Genomic DNA, 18,892 nt, shown 5'->3' with positions numbered 1-18,892 from the left:
ATACAATTTAGCTTTAATGAAACTGTCAAATTGACCAATCCATTAAAACAACTGACGTGTAATTTAAAATATGGTCTTCTAAAGACTTATGGCCATTTATAATGTTTAAACTTAGAGCAACAAGGACATTAAGTGATCAAACTCAGCAAGCATTTCTGCTCTGTAAAGTTTGGAGTCAGGGTGAGAGTGTGGTGTGTGGGTGGCTGGCTTGAACAGAAGAGCATGACAGAATTACATGCTAACCGTGCTAATTTGGAAGACGAATAGCAAAATGCTGGCCAGATTCTCATAAAGCTGCCCGGCGAAACAGGCCTGCTTGCTAACGAGGCCGTGTACCTCGATCGCTCGTGTTGAGTAATGGAGCAGCTGACATACCCTGCTGAGAGTTGAGCTGGTGGAGGATGTAGCCAGCACGCTAACAACATGAACAGATTTAGTGACTGACGGTTAAGCAACTGCCCGGCAACATGTAGATTTTGAGTTTAAGAAGATACAAAAAGAGAAATTTTATATTATATACCAATATACCATGACTTTTTTGCTTTGAGATTTAACTAATACAAAGAGTTTAGTGCTTGTGAGGAGACACTGCTGTCGTTTAGAATAGTTGTTAACCTGTGGAAGCCTGCATCAACGGCAATGAAAATGTCATTGCTTTGATAGCAAGCAAAGGTCAGGGGGAAAGTACAAAACAGAACAAACACTCATAGTCCACTTCCTGTTGAGGTGGAAGAGCCAAAACAGGTGGAGGAAAGGCAGAAAGACAAAGGGAATATGCAATCAAAACAAGTTCAAAGATGTGAGGTAAACCTTCATAAAAATAGCAAATAGCTTCAATACAAAAGCATCAAAACCATCTGGAAATAATCAGAGCAAATACTGTGTACACATTATCCAAGTATGGCAAAAAAGTATGTGGACACCCAAACTCTATCCATGTGTGCTTGTTGAGCGTTTAATTTCAAAACCTTTGGCATAAAGTTTTAACTCCTATTTCTTCAATTCATCTGAGAAGCCTTTCCACTAGATGTTGCAATATGACTGTGGGATTTGCTCCCATTCACACACAAGAGAAATCAGCGAGGTCAGATGCTGATGTTAGGCAATGGGCGCTTCCAAATTCATCCCCAAGGTCTAAAGTGGAGTTCAGGTCTGGGTTTTGTGCAGGCAAGTCGAGTTCTTCCACACCAGACTTAATATTTTATTGAATTTGCTTTATACACAGGAGCATGTTATGCTGGATCAGAAATTCACATAAATTAAGAAGCCAAACTTGTTAAAAACAGGGTATCCACATTCTTTTGGCCATTTAGTGTGTTAATACGGACATACTGATGATTATGTGTCTTACCAACGGTGCAATGTTCTCCGGTCCAGCCCTGGTGACATTCGCATTTGCCGTCCTTGCAGGTACCGTGTTCAGTGCAGCGTGGGAGACAAGCTTTCAGATCACATACTGAACCGGTCCAGCCCTCTTCACAGCGACAGCTTCCTCCTATACACACACCGTGAGAGCCACAGTCCACTGCACACACCTCTGCAAACACAAACAAAGGCAAAAAAAATTAAAATCACTTTTTGGTATGGGCTGCAGCATAGCCAAGGACTATAAAAGGTCATGTGTACTACAACACGGAAGCGCAAATCTCCTCTACTCAAAACAATAAGAGCAGAGGTTACATTCCTGAGAACAGTCATGTCTAAGTTATTGACTTTAAGTGTGAAAAACTTATGACAGGAAATAGATAACTGCGGACCCCTGCTGTGTCAAGCAGCCTGTGTGGCGGAGAGGAGACTGTCTGCCCCACCTCAATCGACACCCCGTAACAGTGACATATCTCGACCTTGTCTGACCCACTGGAGTGCGTGCATGCCTCATGGAGACTTTGGCAGAGGGGTGCTGGCTAAAGGTGTGTGACTGGGGGAAGGGAAAAAGACATCAGAGCGTGCAGACACGGATGAGAATTGACACGCTGAACTTTCCACCCGGACCCAGAAGACAGGCCTCCCACATAGATTGAAGAAAACACATCAAGCCAAAATAAATCAATTTATACACACTCCACGGTCTGCCAAACATCAGGAGTGCGTTTGAATGGCTTTTGGGATCGAAGCTATCATGGAAGTGCTTTATTAGCATTTCTCTTCGCAGGTTTGTACTCTTTTTTTTTTTTTTTTGGCATGTTTACAGAAAAAGATTCTCTATTGACAAAAGCTTCCATAGAGAAATTGCACGTTTTTGTCAATAGAAACTAGTTTCGTGTTTGTCATACCTGGCCGTGAATGCAACTGGCAACAAAAGCCGATGAGGGAAAATTGGGTGCATTTTGAATGATATCCTGTGAAAAGTGTCTGATAGCGATTTGGAATCGGTTTATGAGTTTGTGTACGTGCGCGTGTAGACGTGTGTGGGTTTGGCAGAATAGTAGATGAAGACAGACTGGCGCAAAGCAAGCTGTAGTTTAACAGCCCACACACCATTCCACCAGAGCCTCGCAGCCTGACACACCCTGTCATAGAAGAAACAAAGCACTAGAAAGACATTTCTTGATAAAGACAAATCATGGGATGGGGCATTGTTAAGCCTCCTCTCTGACTCTTTCTGTGGTGCTTCCTGACAAGGTGTGAAACCATGACATGACACTCAGACAGAGCTGCTGAAAGTGTATTGAGACAAAGAAACAGAAGTGAAGAAATAAAGAGAGACTTTCCCAGCAGCCCTTGGGTCAGGTGAGTGCCAGTTTGTGGTTGGCTTCCCCGCTGTGTGCTGTTATTATGCCTCCTGCAGGTGGGCCGGAGTGACGCACCCCTTCGGTGTGTGTGTGTGGGCGCCTGTGTGTTTTATCCTTCATCAGACGAAACTCTGCTGAAGTTCACCTCAGTTTTCTCAGAGCGGGAGCGTGATTGAAAGAGAGAGAGACTGCGTACAAGGAAAAAGTTCACACAGACAGATGGAGAGCAGCTGCTGGGAAGTGCTTCTGGAAAACTGACGGCTCGAGCCGTAAGCCGGCTGCAACTGTACTATATCAATCTGGATTACTGTCTTTGCAGGAGTTGCTGCCAGAGTGTGCGGACCGAGTGCCTAAATGTGTCCCTGTTGCACACGGCGTCATGCACCTAATTTTTTGAGAGGCCATTCCTGGCTTATTTGCTGTCCTAGGCAAGACGTGACGTGAAGTTTTTTAACAAACCTAGTTCTTTATAGAATTAGAAGAAGAGATAGTTTATTATATTGATTCTCAATGTGCTTTGTTAAATCTATAAAATATTAATATTATGATGTGGTAACACTTTCATATTCAGTTCTTTAAAAAAAGTAAATGCATTAGGCATCATGAACTACCAATAAACATTTTTACAGCATGTATTAATAGTCTGTAAATTGATAAATACACTAGAGTTCATTGTTCATTTATATTTTGTTCATTATACATTAAATACTTTTAATTTAAACCTTAGTTTATTATAACTAAAATTATAACTTGAAATGTTTGTTCATGATACATTAACCAAATGTTAAATTCTATTTAACATATGTTCTATTCTATTTATTTATTAATTCATTAATTTCATGAATTCATTCATTTATTAAGTTAAATTATACATTCATTTATGAAGTTAAACTGTTAAAAGATGTATCAATGATCAAAACTAACAAATGCTGTTAAGCAGTGTTATTATATATATTTTATGGTCTCCACTGTATTAACAACAAGACCCGTACAGTAAAGTGTTACCCATGAATTTTTCCAGGAAAGAAAAACATATTAATTTTTTATGAATGTGTTTATATGCAGTATGTTGTTTTTTTGTTTCAGTATTTTTTTTAAATCATTTTAAGATGCAATAATAGTAATGATAATGCTAAATTATATCTAATATGTATAATTTCAATAAAAAAGAACACATTTCTGATTTTTTGGCTAAAAAAAAAATTATTTTGAGGGGGCACATGCAATGACACTTTTGTAGACACGTGCCCTCCTCTCGCCCTCTGTATTTAATTTCTCTTACCCTATCATTATCTAAGACAAAAGGGGCATTATTAAATTTATCAGCACTTTTGGGAGTGTTGTCGTCGATTCGATCAAAACCTGTCCCCATGCAATAGGCGTTTATCAGCATTTACCACATCACAGCACTGCAGCCGTCAACGTGACAGAGGGGGAGCATGCAGGCCTCATTCATTAGCGCTGCACTAATTGAAGATATAAGGCTAATTAATGAAAGGGAGGGAAGTGATGGTTTACAAAGACATCAGGTAGTTCTTCCTCAATCGAAATGGGATGGGAAAGAAAAGGACTGAGAGAAAAAGCAAGAGTGAGACAGAGATTGCCATGTGGGGCTCTTGGGTGAAATAGTATTTTCATTAGACACAGATTGCTGCTGGGAAAATAGCATTGTATAACTAAAAGGCCGACCATGGGTGAGTCCTAAAACAGCAGGAGTCCAATACTGCTCTTATTACAGAGATCAGTATCGTCACTCGCACAAACACAAGACGTGCACACGCATCCCACACTAGCTGCGGCTATTTCAATGGAATCCATCATTTGCTAAATGTCAAAGTGTGCATAGCATAAGTTTCCCATTATACGGCTCTCAAAACCCCCCTGTTCCAGTGCATACACATTATAAGCAGATTCAGACAGTACATGTAGCAAAGCATGATCTATGTGCTGTTCAATGTGCTCTCAAAGAATGTGCTAGAGATCTTTTATTCTCCTTGGGAGAAGTCCACTGCTACAGATGGGAAAGCAGTTTTTAAGGGACCAAGGAGCAAGCGGGGCTGAATTTGTGAAGTGGAACAGTGCTATGCATTCCTTCTCAAAAGCCATGAGGGGCTACTGTGCAGGTGTGTTTGTTTGTGTGTTTATGTTTAATATCCCTTGGGAGAATGCTGCAGTTCAGTAACCCTTAATTCCTCTGATTGTGCGGTAGTTGATGGGGCTTAATCATGCCATTGATTGACAAAAGGCAAATTCATGACCAGAAAATAAAGTTCCCTCCATAAATTGCATTAGCCGGTCTCTCTCCGGGTATAGAGATGTATGTGTTTTGTTGCTCGTGCCAAATCTTTACAATCTGCAGGAATGGAATCTTTCTGGCTTACAGGAAAAAAAAAATAAACACAGCACACCACGTGCTCTACATGCTGCGTGCCGAGTAACGGTAACATAAACACTATGCACAAAGCTAATTCTCTTAATTAAGAAAAATCAATTGTAATCTAGCATTTTTCCCACTCACGAGGCTGATGGATAAGAAACTTAAAATGATTGACAGGATGTATTGTGCGTTTATTCTTCTCTTCATTATTATTCATTTTATTGCCTTCTGCATAAATGCATTTGCGTGTTTGCAAAGAAAATAAAACAGGTTTGTTAACTTGAGGGAACGTTGCGCAATAGAAGGTTAATGTGAAAAATGTGGTGTTTTAAAGTAATACATTTTTTAAAAAATTCTCTAATTTCAATGGAATACATCATTTGCTAAATGTCAAAGTGTGCATAGCATAAGTTTCCCATTATACGGCTCTCAAAACCCCCCTGTTCCAGTGCATACACATTATAAGCAGATTCAGACAGTACATGTAGCAAAGCATGATCTATGTGCTGTTCAATGTGCTCTCAAAGAATGTGCTAGAGATCTTTTATTCTCCTTGGGAGAAGTCCACTGCTACAGATGGGAAAGCAGTTTTTAAGGGACCAAGGAGCAAGCGGGGCTGAATTTGTGAAGTGGAACAGTGCTATGCATTCCTTCTCAAAAGCCATGAGGGGCTACTGTGCAGGTGTGTTTGTTTGTGTGTTTATGTTTAATATCCCTTGGGAGAATGCTGCAGTTCAGTAACCCTTAATTCCTCTGATTGTGCGGTAGTTGATGGGGCTTAATCATGCCATTGATTGACAAAAGGCAAATTCATGACCAGAAAATAAAGTTCCCTCCATAAATTGCATTAGCCGGTCTCTCTCCGGGTATAGAGATGTATGTGTTTTGTTGCTCGTGCCAAATCTTTACAATCTGCAGGAATGGAATCTTTCTGGCTTACAGGAAAAAAAAAATAAACACAGCACACCACGTGCTCTACATGCTGCGTGCCGAGTAACGGTAACATAAACACTATGCACAAAGCTAATTCTCTTAATTAAGAAAAATCAATTGTAATCTAGCATTTTTCCCACTCACGAGGCTGATGGATAAGAGACCTGCGCATCAGTGGGGACATCAATGTAATTATTTGCTCTGTGAAGTGGAGAATGGCAATTGTTTCTGCAATATTGAACTATTAACTCATGGGTAATGATTATTGCAGGGACAGTAAATTATCAAAGAAGGTCACAGGCAGAAAAGTCCCTTTGATGGCTACAGACAAGGCGTTAGGCTCCTCATTAAACAAAGTGATGCTGAAAGGCGATATGAACTGGACAGATTTTTCTCTCTCTCAAAGACTCAAACAAGCCCTTCTATCTCGCGCTTGCTCTCTTTCTCTCTTTTTATCAGGTCTGGTGAAAAGCCTGTCCATGTCCGCAGAGACAGAGCTTTCAAACACTTCTAGAGGAAAAAAAAAATCAATCCCCCTCAAACCAATGGGTAATCAGCGATCGCGTTGATAACACATTATCTTGCACATCTTTGATGGTGTAATGCAGTGGGGTTTAATGGCAAGAACGCTGGAAATAGCAGTGTTAGATAAATGCTTCCATTAGGGCTTCTGATGGGTCTCTTATGAACTGAGACTTGAGATGCTGGAGATGTCTGTAAGGAGGAAAACAGCTCTGAACTCTGCATGACAAATAAACTGTTTTCTAACATCAGACCACTGAATGGAGGGTTTGCTGTAAAATCATGGTTTCTTGAGAGACATAAGAAATAACAATCCATTTTCGACTGAAGCGGAGATACTGAAATAAGCAAATTAGTTTGCTAGACAAAACCACTGGTGTTTGATTTGTAGCCCTGACCTTCTTCACAGTTGTCTCCTTTGTAGCCTGTGTTGCAGTCGCAGGTGCCCATAATGCAGATTCCGTGTCCGCTGCAGTGAATATCGATGCACTGGTTGCTAGGAACGTCACACTCTGTCCCCTTCCAGCCGCTGTAACAAAGACAGCGCCCCCTGGAGTACTGCCCATTGCCACTGCACAGCACTGGACAAGCGGCTTTGAATAGAAAAACAAAAGGCAATTGGGGAAAGAAGATAAAAGATGAAAGTAGTTTATGACATTCATATCATTCAACATGTGAAGTTTTCTTTATGGATCTTCTACTGTGTTAGCTCTAAACCAGACAGACACACTAGCCGCATTTCCATTACCCTTCATTTACAGGTCACCTGGCGTACGTAAAAGTTACATGATCATCTTTAATGTACTATAACCTCCAAGAAACACCTCACATGTGGCAGCTCTCAAGTATAAAGGGCTTTCCTTGCCATTAATGTTTGGATAACCCCTTATTTACACTGAACACGTTTGTGGTGCATTACGTCTCTGACACGGCCACTCTAATCAATGCTTGTGTTTATACATTTCAGAAAACGTGGCTCTCCGCGCTGCTTCACTAAAGATACTCGGATATGTCTCCTTTGACTAAAAATAATGGCTAATGCAGTGGCTGCGATATTCGTAAACCTACCAACATCTGCCACCATGACTTATCGCAAGAGGAAAAAAAACGTTTTAGTCACATAACATCGGTTAATGGAAACGCCGTCAATTCATAATGGGTTTTTTATCGACATTTATAAAATATTGCACAAGTTTGCACAAATCTGTAATGGAAACCCGGCTACTGACAAAGCAAGCAAACAGATAATGAGAAAAAAGAAAATAAAAACACCACCACCAAATACATAAACAAAATAAATACAATAAAAACACCATGGAAATAAAACTAATTGTTGCTTCCTCCTGGTAATAAGAAGCCGTTCAGGCTTGGGAATTGAGTCCCACCAAAAGCCTACTAGCTGGCCGTATTTGCTCAAATGACAATCTGAAACCAATTATGAATAGCGACATTGGTTGTTTATTTCTCTTGAGAGTCGTGTGTGACCGTGTGTGTGCGCATGTGAGTAAGAGAGCATACCTCGTGAGCAATCAGGCCCAAGGAACCCTGGGAAACAATGGCATGTTCCAGAGCGACAGTCTCCGTTACCATGGCAATTGTGTGGACACTCTGTGAGGGTATCTGGGGGGAAGAATGAAAGCGTGTGAGAGGGAGCCACAGAAAAAAAGGAGGCGAGAGAGGAAAGGAGAGTGAGAAAAGCACTAATTGAGGAGACAGTCTGTGGAAATTAGCAGACATTCAGACCCCCCCATCTTTAATTAAAGGAGTGCCAGATGCGTGATTAACAAAAACCTGCATCTAAGCTTACTCTGCCTTAATGAACCAATCACAGCATTATTACCACCAATTAGCAGCCAGACGCTCTGCTCAGAGCTTTCTTTACACTGCTGGATGGCCATTAAAACACACATACACACACACATTTGCTTTTTTTTGTAATAGTGGGGACTTTCCATTGAATTTAGTTTTTATAGTAAAATAATGATTGAACCCTAGTCAATGAACCCAAAATCTAAAACTCACAGAATGTTTCAAGTTCGTAAAGTCATTTAGCGTGTTTAATTAGCCTCATGACAAACACAGCTGGTCCCACAATGTAAACAAAACTTAGACACATCTATATACTAAAAAACACACAAAGAGCTGTGTTAAAACAGAAGGTGAAAAACATTTAACATTAGTATGCTATTTCTTATAAACAGTAATACATGTTGCTTTGACAGCAGCACATTAAGGTAATATTGTTAATGTTCAGTAACATACATTTGCTTCTTCAACAAGCTCTAAACAAAGCTCTCTCTCTGTGCAATGCGTAGTTGTTGATTCATTCCTGAATGAACAAGCATTTTTGAATGAATCGTTTTGAGCGATTCAATGGCTCACTCTTAAAAAGAGTCACTTATCTCCACCTCTTGGCGAAATGACGCAACCTGCAGGAAGAGTGAATCATAAATCCTCACTACTACTAATACAAGCATTTCAAGCATTTTTCATTTTGTCGTTTTTCATCTTTAATTTAAAATTGACTGATTTGCGGCACAGCGCGCGTTTGCAAGCGTCATTACAATGTAAACTGATGGAAATACAGTACCATACCTGAAACAGAAAACTAATAAATACAATAATACTCCCTCCGCACTTCAGAAACTGTGGACTTCCACAAAGACACGTGCACACATCAGTCTTTCTCCTGTATGAGAAGAGTTTCTTTGACGGGTGAAGGGTGTGGTCTTACTAAAGGTGAATGACGCAACATAACGCCAACAATTTTGCTGAACTACATAATACATGGAACAGTACATAGTACATGTGCAACGCTATATTCAGGGCTCGCAAAATCGCTAGCCCGACGTCCCGGGCTATTGTGTTTTCCAGTCGGGCTACCAAAATGTATCACCACTCTGCCCCATGGGCTATCTTAAATACATATCTCCAGCTGGTACTTAAAAACTCCTAAAGTGAGTTGTATCAAACTTAAGGCCATAAAAAGTTTTAAATATATTAAATGGTATAAGAAATGTCTTAATTATAATTTCAAGAGGTCTTACAGTTGGGGACGGAAAGACAAGAGTCGCGATACGGCTGGATTAAACTTCAAAAGGCAATGATGTCATTGAATAAATATGAGCGCTGCACGTTTCAAGTCAAAACGCGGCGCGGATGTCTTTATTTGAATGTATCTCAAGGGAACCGACAGTCCTCAGAAACGTGTCGTTGGCATTTTAATTTAATTTTACCTATAATTCCTGATAAAGCAGCGTTTATGAGTGCGGCTCAGTACTGTGTTACCACAGACATTGTCCAACCCCACTACTGTGTTCATTTTACTTGTGCAGCTCTTAAAATGGGTCATAATTAGCCTTACATTTATTTTTTAAAATTCTGCAGATACCCTGTAAATAGTGAAATAAAATTCCTTCCTTCATATTTGTTGATATTTGTGTATAAAAAAATATTTTTGATTGACATTTAAACTCCTATATGATTTTCTATAATAAAAATGAATTTTTTAATATTTTTTTTTTAAAGGTCTTTTTTTATTTGGGCTAGTTAAATAAATTTTCAGGCTACCGAAATCTGAAGAGTACCTGCCCGAAGGGCTACCAGGGATTTTGAAATTTTGCGAGCCCTGATATTAATTATGTTGCTAAGTGTGGTGCCCGTGATATACAGAACCATTGAGTAAATAAAATACAGCTGTTGACCAATCAGAATCAAGGACTGGAAATAACAGTTTTACAAATATTATATATTATATAATATAAGTATGTGTAAACTAATATTTATTATTATTTATGTTTAATTTAATTAACAGTAATAACGTCAAACTTAGTAAATTTTAACATTATTATTATTATTATAAACTATTGGTTAGGGTTAGGGCCATCGCCAGTGATATCCCTTTTGTGGCCCTTTGGTCCACAGAAACCAATTTGTCTGGATCACAGAAATGCAGACCAGCAGAGTGATATAAACTGCAAAAAGTCCCAGGGACATTGGATGATTATACCAGCACTCTAGGAACACTGCTCAACCAATCAGATCTGAGAACTGGAAATAGCTGTTATCATGATATCATTCAAGCATATTACTGAATGCATAACTGTTATATAGTCAATCACAGATTTAATCCACACGGCTACCACACTCTTTTTGACTCTCTTGCTGTGTGTTGCCAAGGTGACATCAATGATTGTGACATCACCTGTCGATACTTTCATTAAAAGAAGCAGCTCATTGGTGTCTAAGTCAATTCTGACAAGGTAATGAACTGCACTGGTTTCTTGTCACCAGCCCACTGTTATGACACCATTGAAGCGTTTAGCAGAGCTCTCAGACATCGCCAGTGCAGGACCATATTATCTCGCTACAGAGATATAATCAATTTTCATTTTCAAAAGGTTAACTTTTTACTCATTGAAGCATAATCAACCCGTTTTTTTAAAAGAGGGTGCTGGCTGCAGTCCTACTGATCATTTTTCATGTTCTAGTCTTTGTGATCGAATTTGAAAGGAAATTACTCTTGCTGAGGCCTATTTTTATGAGTTCATGATGGAGGCGAGAAAAGAGGGGAAAGGGAAGGTGAGAAAAGGTGGAAAAGAGAGAGAGAGTTGGAGAGAGGAAAGGTCCTGCAGGTCACTATGCAACACTTTGAATCAGCTGCCGCCCACTAGCCACTTAAAACATAGATCGATACGGCTCTGACCATCATTATACACACTCATCTGTGAACACTCTTCTCTTTATCTCTCTCCGTTCATACAAATATTTACACAGAGACTAAAAAAATGTATAATATGCATTACCATTCAAAAGTTTGGAATACGCAAGATTTTTTTGTATGTATTTGAAAGAAGTTCTTCATGCTCACCAAGGCTGCATCTGTTTGATTAGAAAAAGTAAAAAAAGTAATACTATGAAATGTTGTTACTATTAAAATAACTCTTTTCTATTTGAATATATTTTAAAATGTAATTTGTTCCTGTGATGGTAAAGCTGCATTTTCAGCAGCCATTACTCTAGTCTTCAAGGTCACGTGATCCTTCAGAAATCAGTCTAATATGCTAAATTGGTGCTCAGTTGTCAGTTGTTTTGGTGTTCAGTTATTAATATTTTTTTAAAATAAAAAAACAACAACAATATTTAATACATATGTGGAAACCAGGATACATTTTTCAAGATTCTTTGATGAATAGAAATTTACAAGGAACATTTATTTAAAATAGAAATCTTTTGTTTAATTATACATGTAAATTACTGTCAGCTTTGATAAATATAATTGGTCTTTGCTGAATAAAATAATTAATCTTTCTTTCGTCCTTCCTTCCTTCCCCCAACATTTTTGTAGTGTATATTTTACACTGTATTTTCATATAAATAATATTATCAACACATCAAATTAAATGGAATTTTATGTGAATTTCAGAACGTCTTAATAGGTTGCATGCCTCCTTTTTGCTGTGGCAAGAACTCTTATTTTGAGGTTTGTGTAAAACCTGATGATCATGTGATCCATAATCATTTGAGAATGTTCCAAGAGCATCTTGAGCTCCAGTGGGAGCAAGTTAACATGGTCTATGTCACAAATTTGAATAGCGACCCAAAAAGATTCTTAAAAAAAACCCTTATTTATTTTATGTCATGATCTATAATAATAATAATAAATGCATATAACAACATAATATAAGTATAGTCATCATTTACCTATGATGATGGTGTTGTAGGAGACCTGTTCAGTGTTTTTGCCGTCATTGTAGAAGGCGAGGTGCCAGGTGCCCGAGTCCAGGTAGCGGATGAACTCTGCCTCATGAACGTTAACCGCACGAGCCTTTCTGGCTGCTCCTTCCACCTCCACCAGTCCACGCTTCTCTTTAGCTATCAGACGACTGCCGTCCAACAGCTCCACAAAGTCATACTGTACACAAACACACACACACACACACACACACACACACACAACAAATCAAATCCCAGTTTAATCACAGACAGATCAGAGCATAGTGCAGTACCAGCAAATATTCACTGCAGCTCCGCATGTCTGGAGTCTGATGTGTTATACAATACAATGTCAAAGAATTGTTTTTGAAAAGCATGCGGCTCTATTACATATAAATTGCAAGAGATTTTTTTTTCGGAGCTTTGACAAGCTGCTCCCAAAGAGCGAGTTTGAATCAAGGCCTCTGATGAGTTTAACATGCTGCTCTCAATTTACAGTGCATTAAAAAAGATATTTGTTCCCTAAGAGACCCATTGGAGAACAACATAAGAGAGTGAAGGGAAGAATAAGTGAGCAAGAAATTACAAGACGCCTGACAAAACGAGAAGACATTTCGATCAGTGGGGAAACAGAAGTCTCCACGCCTCTGTCTGTCAACAGAACTTCAACCTATCCTTTATTCAGCCTTTAAGAAACATATTGATTGATGTGTGGTAATTAAAGCACTGGGTCAGTGCTATCGACTCTTATTGTGGAGGCCTCCGCTGCCAATGACCTCTGTTAAGCATTTACGGGTTTTAAGAAGCCGAGGTGCTGATGTTGCTTGGCAAAAAGAAAGAAACAGGACAAGGAGAAATAATTGGTTTGCTTGCGAAGGCCAAATGCAGTTTTTAATCAAAGCGGGCAAAACATGCATAGAAGTATGAATTACTTCAAGTTTGAATTAGACAGACGCCGCAGATGGAAACTGAATGGGGATTGTCGGGCTCTAACATGTAGCTTTGAAGGTCAGGTTTGAAAGTGTGACAAAAGTGACGGTCTTTTGAGGAAAGTTTGCTATCTGCCATTTGTAGCAGATCTGTGAGCCTCATCTAAAAGGACGACAGTAATTGGAACAGTGGGTGTTGTGGCATTTCTTACATCTGGTTACACTGAGAACTATGACTGTAATTATAACATGGAAATTATGAGAATTACCAATCTGAAAAACAGCATCCTACAAAAGATTGCTCAGTTCCTCTTAGTTTAGCATTATGGGCATTGGAATTAGATGCAATGGTGCTATTTTCAACTGTCATTTGGCACCCACAGAGATCATCTAAACCCAGCAGACCCCTGGGGGTCAGTGAAAATACGGCAGGAGAAAACTGAATTTTCTTGAAAATGTTGCATAACGATTCTAACTAATGCAATGAGCATTAAATATCATAATGATTTGCTAAGCATTTTATAATGTAAAATGATTTAAATGAACAATAGGATAAAGTGTTATGGAAGTTAATGCAGGAAATTCATTTCAAGAACAGCAACAAAAAACATCTCTGATACCTGAGTGTGAGTGGGAGGCAGGCCTTTCCGGCCATAGACCCCCACCAGGGCGCCTCTCTGGACGGAGATGTTGAACTTGAGGGACTGCGGCTGGTCAATGAAGAGCTGAGAGCGCCAAAAAGTTCCTGGAGGGACGTCCTGTACTGCTCTACGGCCCACATCCACCTCACCCGTGTCTATGGTGTTATTCTCTTGAAAGTAAACTCCTAGAGAGAGAGATACAGGAAGATGACATTTGTAAGAGACAGATAAACCATATTTATGCTAATAACCTACTGGTAGAGACTAGAAGCTATTCATTTTCAGCAGTGATACAGTGATTTGTCCCTGTGAGATACTGTGGTTGAATGTATGCAAGATGGAAAACAAGCTAACCGTAACTGTGAGCAATTTCCCTGTTCTATGATCTGCCTCTGCCCATATACAGAGACATAATTAAAAAGAGATGTGTGGAAAACCATGTTGAACCATGACATTTTTGGCATTGCAAGGAAGCTTGATTCATGCATTGATAATCGTTCATCTTGTTCATCATGAATGCATTGTTTACAGGCAATAGATTCCATTTGTGATCATGCAAGCGTTATAGCTAGTATGGCAGGAAACCAATAACATTAGAACAACCAGGAGTGGGAGCTACAACTAACAATACGGAACAGTGAATGGTCCTTTAATACGTTCTATAAAAATATTAAGCAACAATCTATGTGTTCAAAGGGAACCTGAAACACAGATGGTTTATATGATTCTCTTTTTAAATAAAACAGTTTACGAGTTCCTCCATTAGCAGCATATATGTTTGTGTGCCAGTGCAATCGTGATTCTTGCTCTAGCCTCAAGTGTGATCAAACATTCATGAGGTATACCAGAATAATCTGATGTCAAAAATCATTAAATCACTCCATACAGTATTTAATTAGCATCTTTAAACCAACTCTTTCTGACCCTCATTCCCAAGATAACCATCACAGTGAATTACCCAGCCAACAGTAAAGAAAAAAACACTATTTTATACCATTATACTCTGGGGTACGTTTATCAAAAGCATTGTTAGCCAGCTATTTCAACATAGTTTCACTGTTAGCAACATAGTTCAACGATTTGTGTTTTCCTAAAACTTCAGCTCCAATGAACAAATGATCTTGAGCAAAATAAGCAAATGAACACGCAATACAATCTATATCTCTCATTCCATATTAATACATATTTAATTTTATATCTTTTAGTTTGTCAAGAGAATGAAAGAGCCGTTTTTGAAGAGTGCACATATGTGAATGCACTCTAGTAACCTGGGGGAGTATTACGTAAAACTAACAACCTCGATTGAACCAAACATCTGTAAATAAAACAAAACAACATAGAACAAATATGGCAAAGTAATCCTCAGATGCCATTTGCACTGTTTACACCAGTAATCTCGAATTGATTAATTACCATACGTTATTACTCCACCACCTGTGCGACATCTTTAACAATGGTTTTATATTGTTGAAACAATGTCAGTCATAACTAACTAGTTAATTTCTCCAACGATGTATCATACTATGGTTAAGCAGCGAGTACCCTGGCAAAACTCTTGTCAGTTTGTTCATTTCCTAATACTAAAGGGACCTTGAAGAGATTTTAGAATACACTTGGATACATCTAATCTAGTTGAATTCATAAAGCTCAGGGATAATGGTAATTTCAAGCCACCGTTTTCCAAAAGTAGCCAACTGCGGTAATATTACATGGCGAGTCTAAGTGAAGCTATTTGACTTAGCAGAGCTCAGAACTCGCCAACAGAAGCTTCGGCCTATTTCAGCCCCTCACAACATGTTACAAGGCAACAGCGCGGAATGGAGAGGTAATGGGAGAAGGAGAATAGGCTATGCTCATATGCTAGCTAATGGAAAGCAGCTGCCATTAATATTGCATTAATTATTATTGCGTAATTCCATAGCACGCGGGCACTAACCGCACGCGTGTTGCTAATGCAGTCAGCCGGCTACATAAAGAGCATGTTGGAGTGAATGAAAGAGTAATTAGAGAGGACTTGCTGACTGTTAGTTTTAATGTGAGCATGCCTGTGGCCCTAAATGCTCTACAGAGCAACCGAGAGAAGCCATCTGTAAAGCTCTGATCAACAGTATTGTCCACAGGATAAAAAGAAGGGGACGGTGCGCTTAAAGAATGCCAGTGGAAAAGAAATTTGCTTTCTGTGTGTGCCAGGGATGCCCGGGGTGTTTCTTGGACATGGATATTGAATTGGCATTTGCCCATGAGAATCGCAGAGATGTAAAAGGTTTGTTTTGGCTAGATGCAGAGACTCCCTAAAGCCCTGTACTTCTCTTTCTGTTTCACTTTCTTTAGCTTCTCTCTTCATCTTAGCCATGTGATCTGCCAAACTGTCTTGATCTTTACTGTTTAAATGTGTGCATATTTCTGTGGGTAAGACAAAGAATAACATTCCAAGCTGCTGTAAGTGTATTTTTTTTGGATACCACATAAAATACCACTACTATCTGAAAGATATCACTGAAATTGATGTCCTAAGAAATGACACTTGTCTCTGTAATTGCCTGTGGCTCTGTAAAAAGCAAAAATCTGGAAGAATCTGGGTATGTACAGGTATGTCATTATTTTTACATTTACGGTTGTAGGCACAGAATTTACACAATGACCCTTAAAAACAACAACAGCAAAAAATTATGACATTATTTACTCATACTCCAGTTATTCTCATTTCTCATCAATGTTTAATTTCATGACATTTGGTGGAGGTGAAAAGTTTTAGTCAATTATATTTTGTATTTATATTTATATTGTTCTTCATTCAGATTATACCACATTATTTATTTTTTGGTCATCTTTGAAGCTTGAGAGCCCCTGGTTTCTATGAAATATAGTTGTATAGAAAAGATCTGTGAAAATTCAAATGTTTTGTTGTGTTCTACAAAAAAATCATGTGTTTAGAATGACATGAGGGTGAATAATTATGCCAGAATTAATTTTTTGGCTGAACCACTTTAATTAATGTTAGTAGTAATACTGTGAACACAAAAGTGAAAAAAAAAAAAAATTAAGCTATTGCTCTTTCATCCTGAACAAATTAAAAGAAAGGAGAGTTGTGGTTTTCTTGCTGCAGTGACAGATGACAAGATGTTTGTGACAACATTTACACTCAAGTACTCTGTCATACAGCTATACAAAAACATGTCAAAAAGAGGCCTCATTTTTAATTTTGTCATTGGGTATGGTGTGACTTTCTCCTGTGTCTCGCTGTACGACTCATTAGACAGCAATTTGCTCCAACACTGCACACACACGGTGACTTTCAGTCCACGGCAGCAACAGTCAAGACTCTGGAGAGGTACACACTTTTACTTTCAAATGGCTAGACGGAGCGTAGCTGAATGGAACGGACCCACAGGGTCTTGAGACAGGGTCTTTAAAATAATTATTTTTAACCTGACATGTGACATTAAAAACGCAACCAAGAACTCAGTTTACTTCTGCTGTGCTGTCAAGTACAAAATTTACAAAATTACTAAAATGCACCGTTAGACAGTTAGTGACAGAATTTAATTAGAGACAGAATTAAACTTTTCCATTAAGGGGTGATATTTGCCCCCCTTTCCAGGGGCATATTTAACTAACCTCAAATGTATGTGTCGTCTTAAACTTAATATATTCAATTAAAATTGTATTAAACTACAGGTATCTTACAAGTCAATTGAAATCAGTATCAACACAATCCATCTTTGCACTGCAAAGGTGACAGAAGCTGCATCTGAAGTGGCATTTAGATATATTTACACAGACTGTGTGTACTGTACATATGCAGCTCAGAGGTGGTATAAATGTCTTTGCACTGTAATTACAACTGCATAAATGATGTACAAGATTGATATTTTTTTATATAAAATCGTCATAAACGTCTCTAGGTTACGTATGTAACCATGGTTCCCCAAGGGAACCCCACAGCTTCCATAACTCCGGGCGGGGGTGAAGAATGGCGCCCCCCGCCTGAGAGAGGAGGTCCCTCCTGATCGGAATCTCCAGCGGAGAGCCGTCAAGGAGGGACCCAAGTCCGAGAACCATACTCGGGCCGGCCAGAACGGGGCTACTAGCAACAGACGGACCCCATCCCGGCGTACTCTCTCCAGAACTCCCGGGAGCAGAGCGATCGGGGGAAAAGCGTACAGACGAAGCCTCGGCCACGTCTGCAGCATGGCATCCAGCCCCCTCATTTAGATACCCAGAGATGTAAACTGCTCTTAGAGAGAGGAGCTTCCCCTGAGCCCACAGAAGGATCTGGCGCGCCAGCTTGTACAAGGGGCGCGAACGCAGACCCCCCTGCCGATTGATGTAGGAGACCACCGATGTGTTAGAGATAGCTCGCAAGCGTCTGCTCCACCACTGGCATCGCCCCATATCCCTTATCATTCAGCCCCACGGTGTTCTTTTGAATAATTCGAGACTGTGGGGCTGTAAATACGGGATGAGTACGGTTTCTCCCACGATCTTGACACCTCAGCATGGAGATCGGGGAAAACGGAAGGCCTCCGTCGTGAAGGCTGTGATCTGGATTCAGAAAACGCTCGTCTAATTATTTTTAGGACGAGCGTCCTGTTTCTAGGCTGGCCAAACGATATTTTATTTTGGAGACTGCACGAAACACACCCCATAATCACGAATCATACCTCATACGCGAGGGACTGTGGTGGCGAGTCCACAGTCTTCTCTGTCTCGACACTCATCACATCCACCTCCTCAGAGGAAGATAGATGAAGCGTCTGGCTCTCTCTCTCTGGGGGGGTGGGAAGAAACCGCAACGTGGGCTCCCGAACACTGAGAGAGAGCTGCGGATCTAGCGGGTGAGGACCGAGAAAAGGACGAGCCCGTCTCGGAGCCCTCCGCTAAATCCACCCGCGATCCCCACGACAACAGTCTGCGCTGTGCCTCGGCAACAGCGGGACCGCTACCAGCGGGATCGCGAGCCTGGCCGCTCTCATCAAACACAACCAGGCGAGAGCGGAGCGTGCGCAGCGAGAGCAGCTCGCAGTCATGACAATCAGCTCC

At 39.9% G+C, this 18,892-nt stretch overlaps 1 protein-coding gene across 1 annotated transcript in view; it reads right to left on the bottom strand.

The window, feature by feature from the left end:
• The window catches only part of LOC107748832 (teneurin-3-like), a 308,518-nt gene that overhangs the window by 77,244 nt on the left and 212,382 nt on the right, over positions 1-18,892 (bottom strand). Inside the window, exons 8-12 of the mRNA XM_016563808.1 lie at positions 13,829-14,034; positions 12,268-12,478; positions 8,083-8,184; positions 6,963-7,157; positions 1,352-1,537 (exon numbers count right to left, since the gene is read on the bottom strand). Of these exons, the coding sequence (XP_016419294.1) occupies positions 1,352-1,537; positions 6,963-7,157; positions 8,083-8,184; positions 12,268-12,478; positions 13,829-14,034 (900 nt within the window). The remainder of the gene's footprint in view (positions 1-1,351; positions 1,538-6,962; positions 7,158-8,082; positions 8,185-12,267; positions 12,479-13,828; positions 14,035-18,892) is intronic.

The sequence above is a fragment of the Sinocyclocheilus rhinocerous genome, unplaced genomic scaffold, assembly GCF_001515625.1.
Source record: "Sinocyclocheilus rhinocerous isolate Xijiao unplaced genomic scaffold, SAMN03320098_v1.1 scaffold590, whole genome shotgun sequence".
NCBI lineage: Eukaryota > Metazoa > Chordata > Actinopteri > Cypriniformes > Cyprinidae > Sinocyclocheilus > Sinocyclocheilus rhinocerous.
This window is presented reverse-complemented; position numbering and strand designations above follow the sequence as displayed.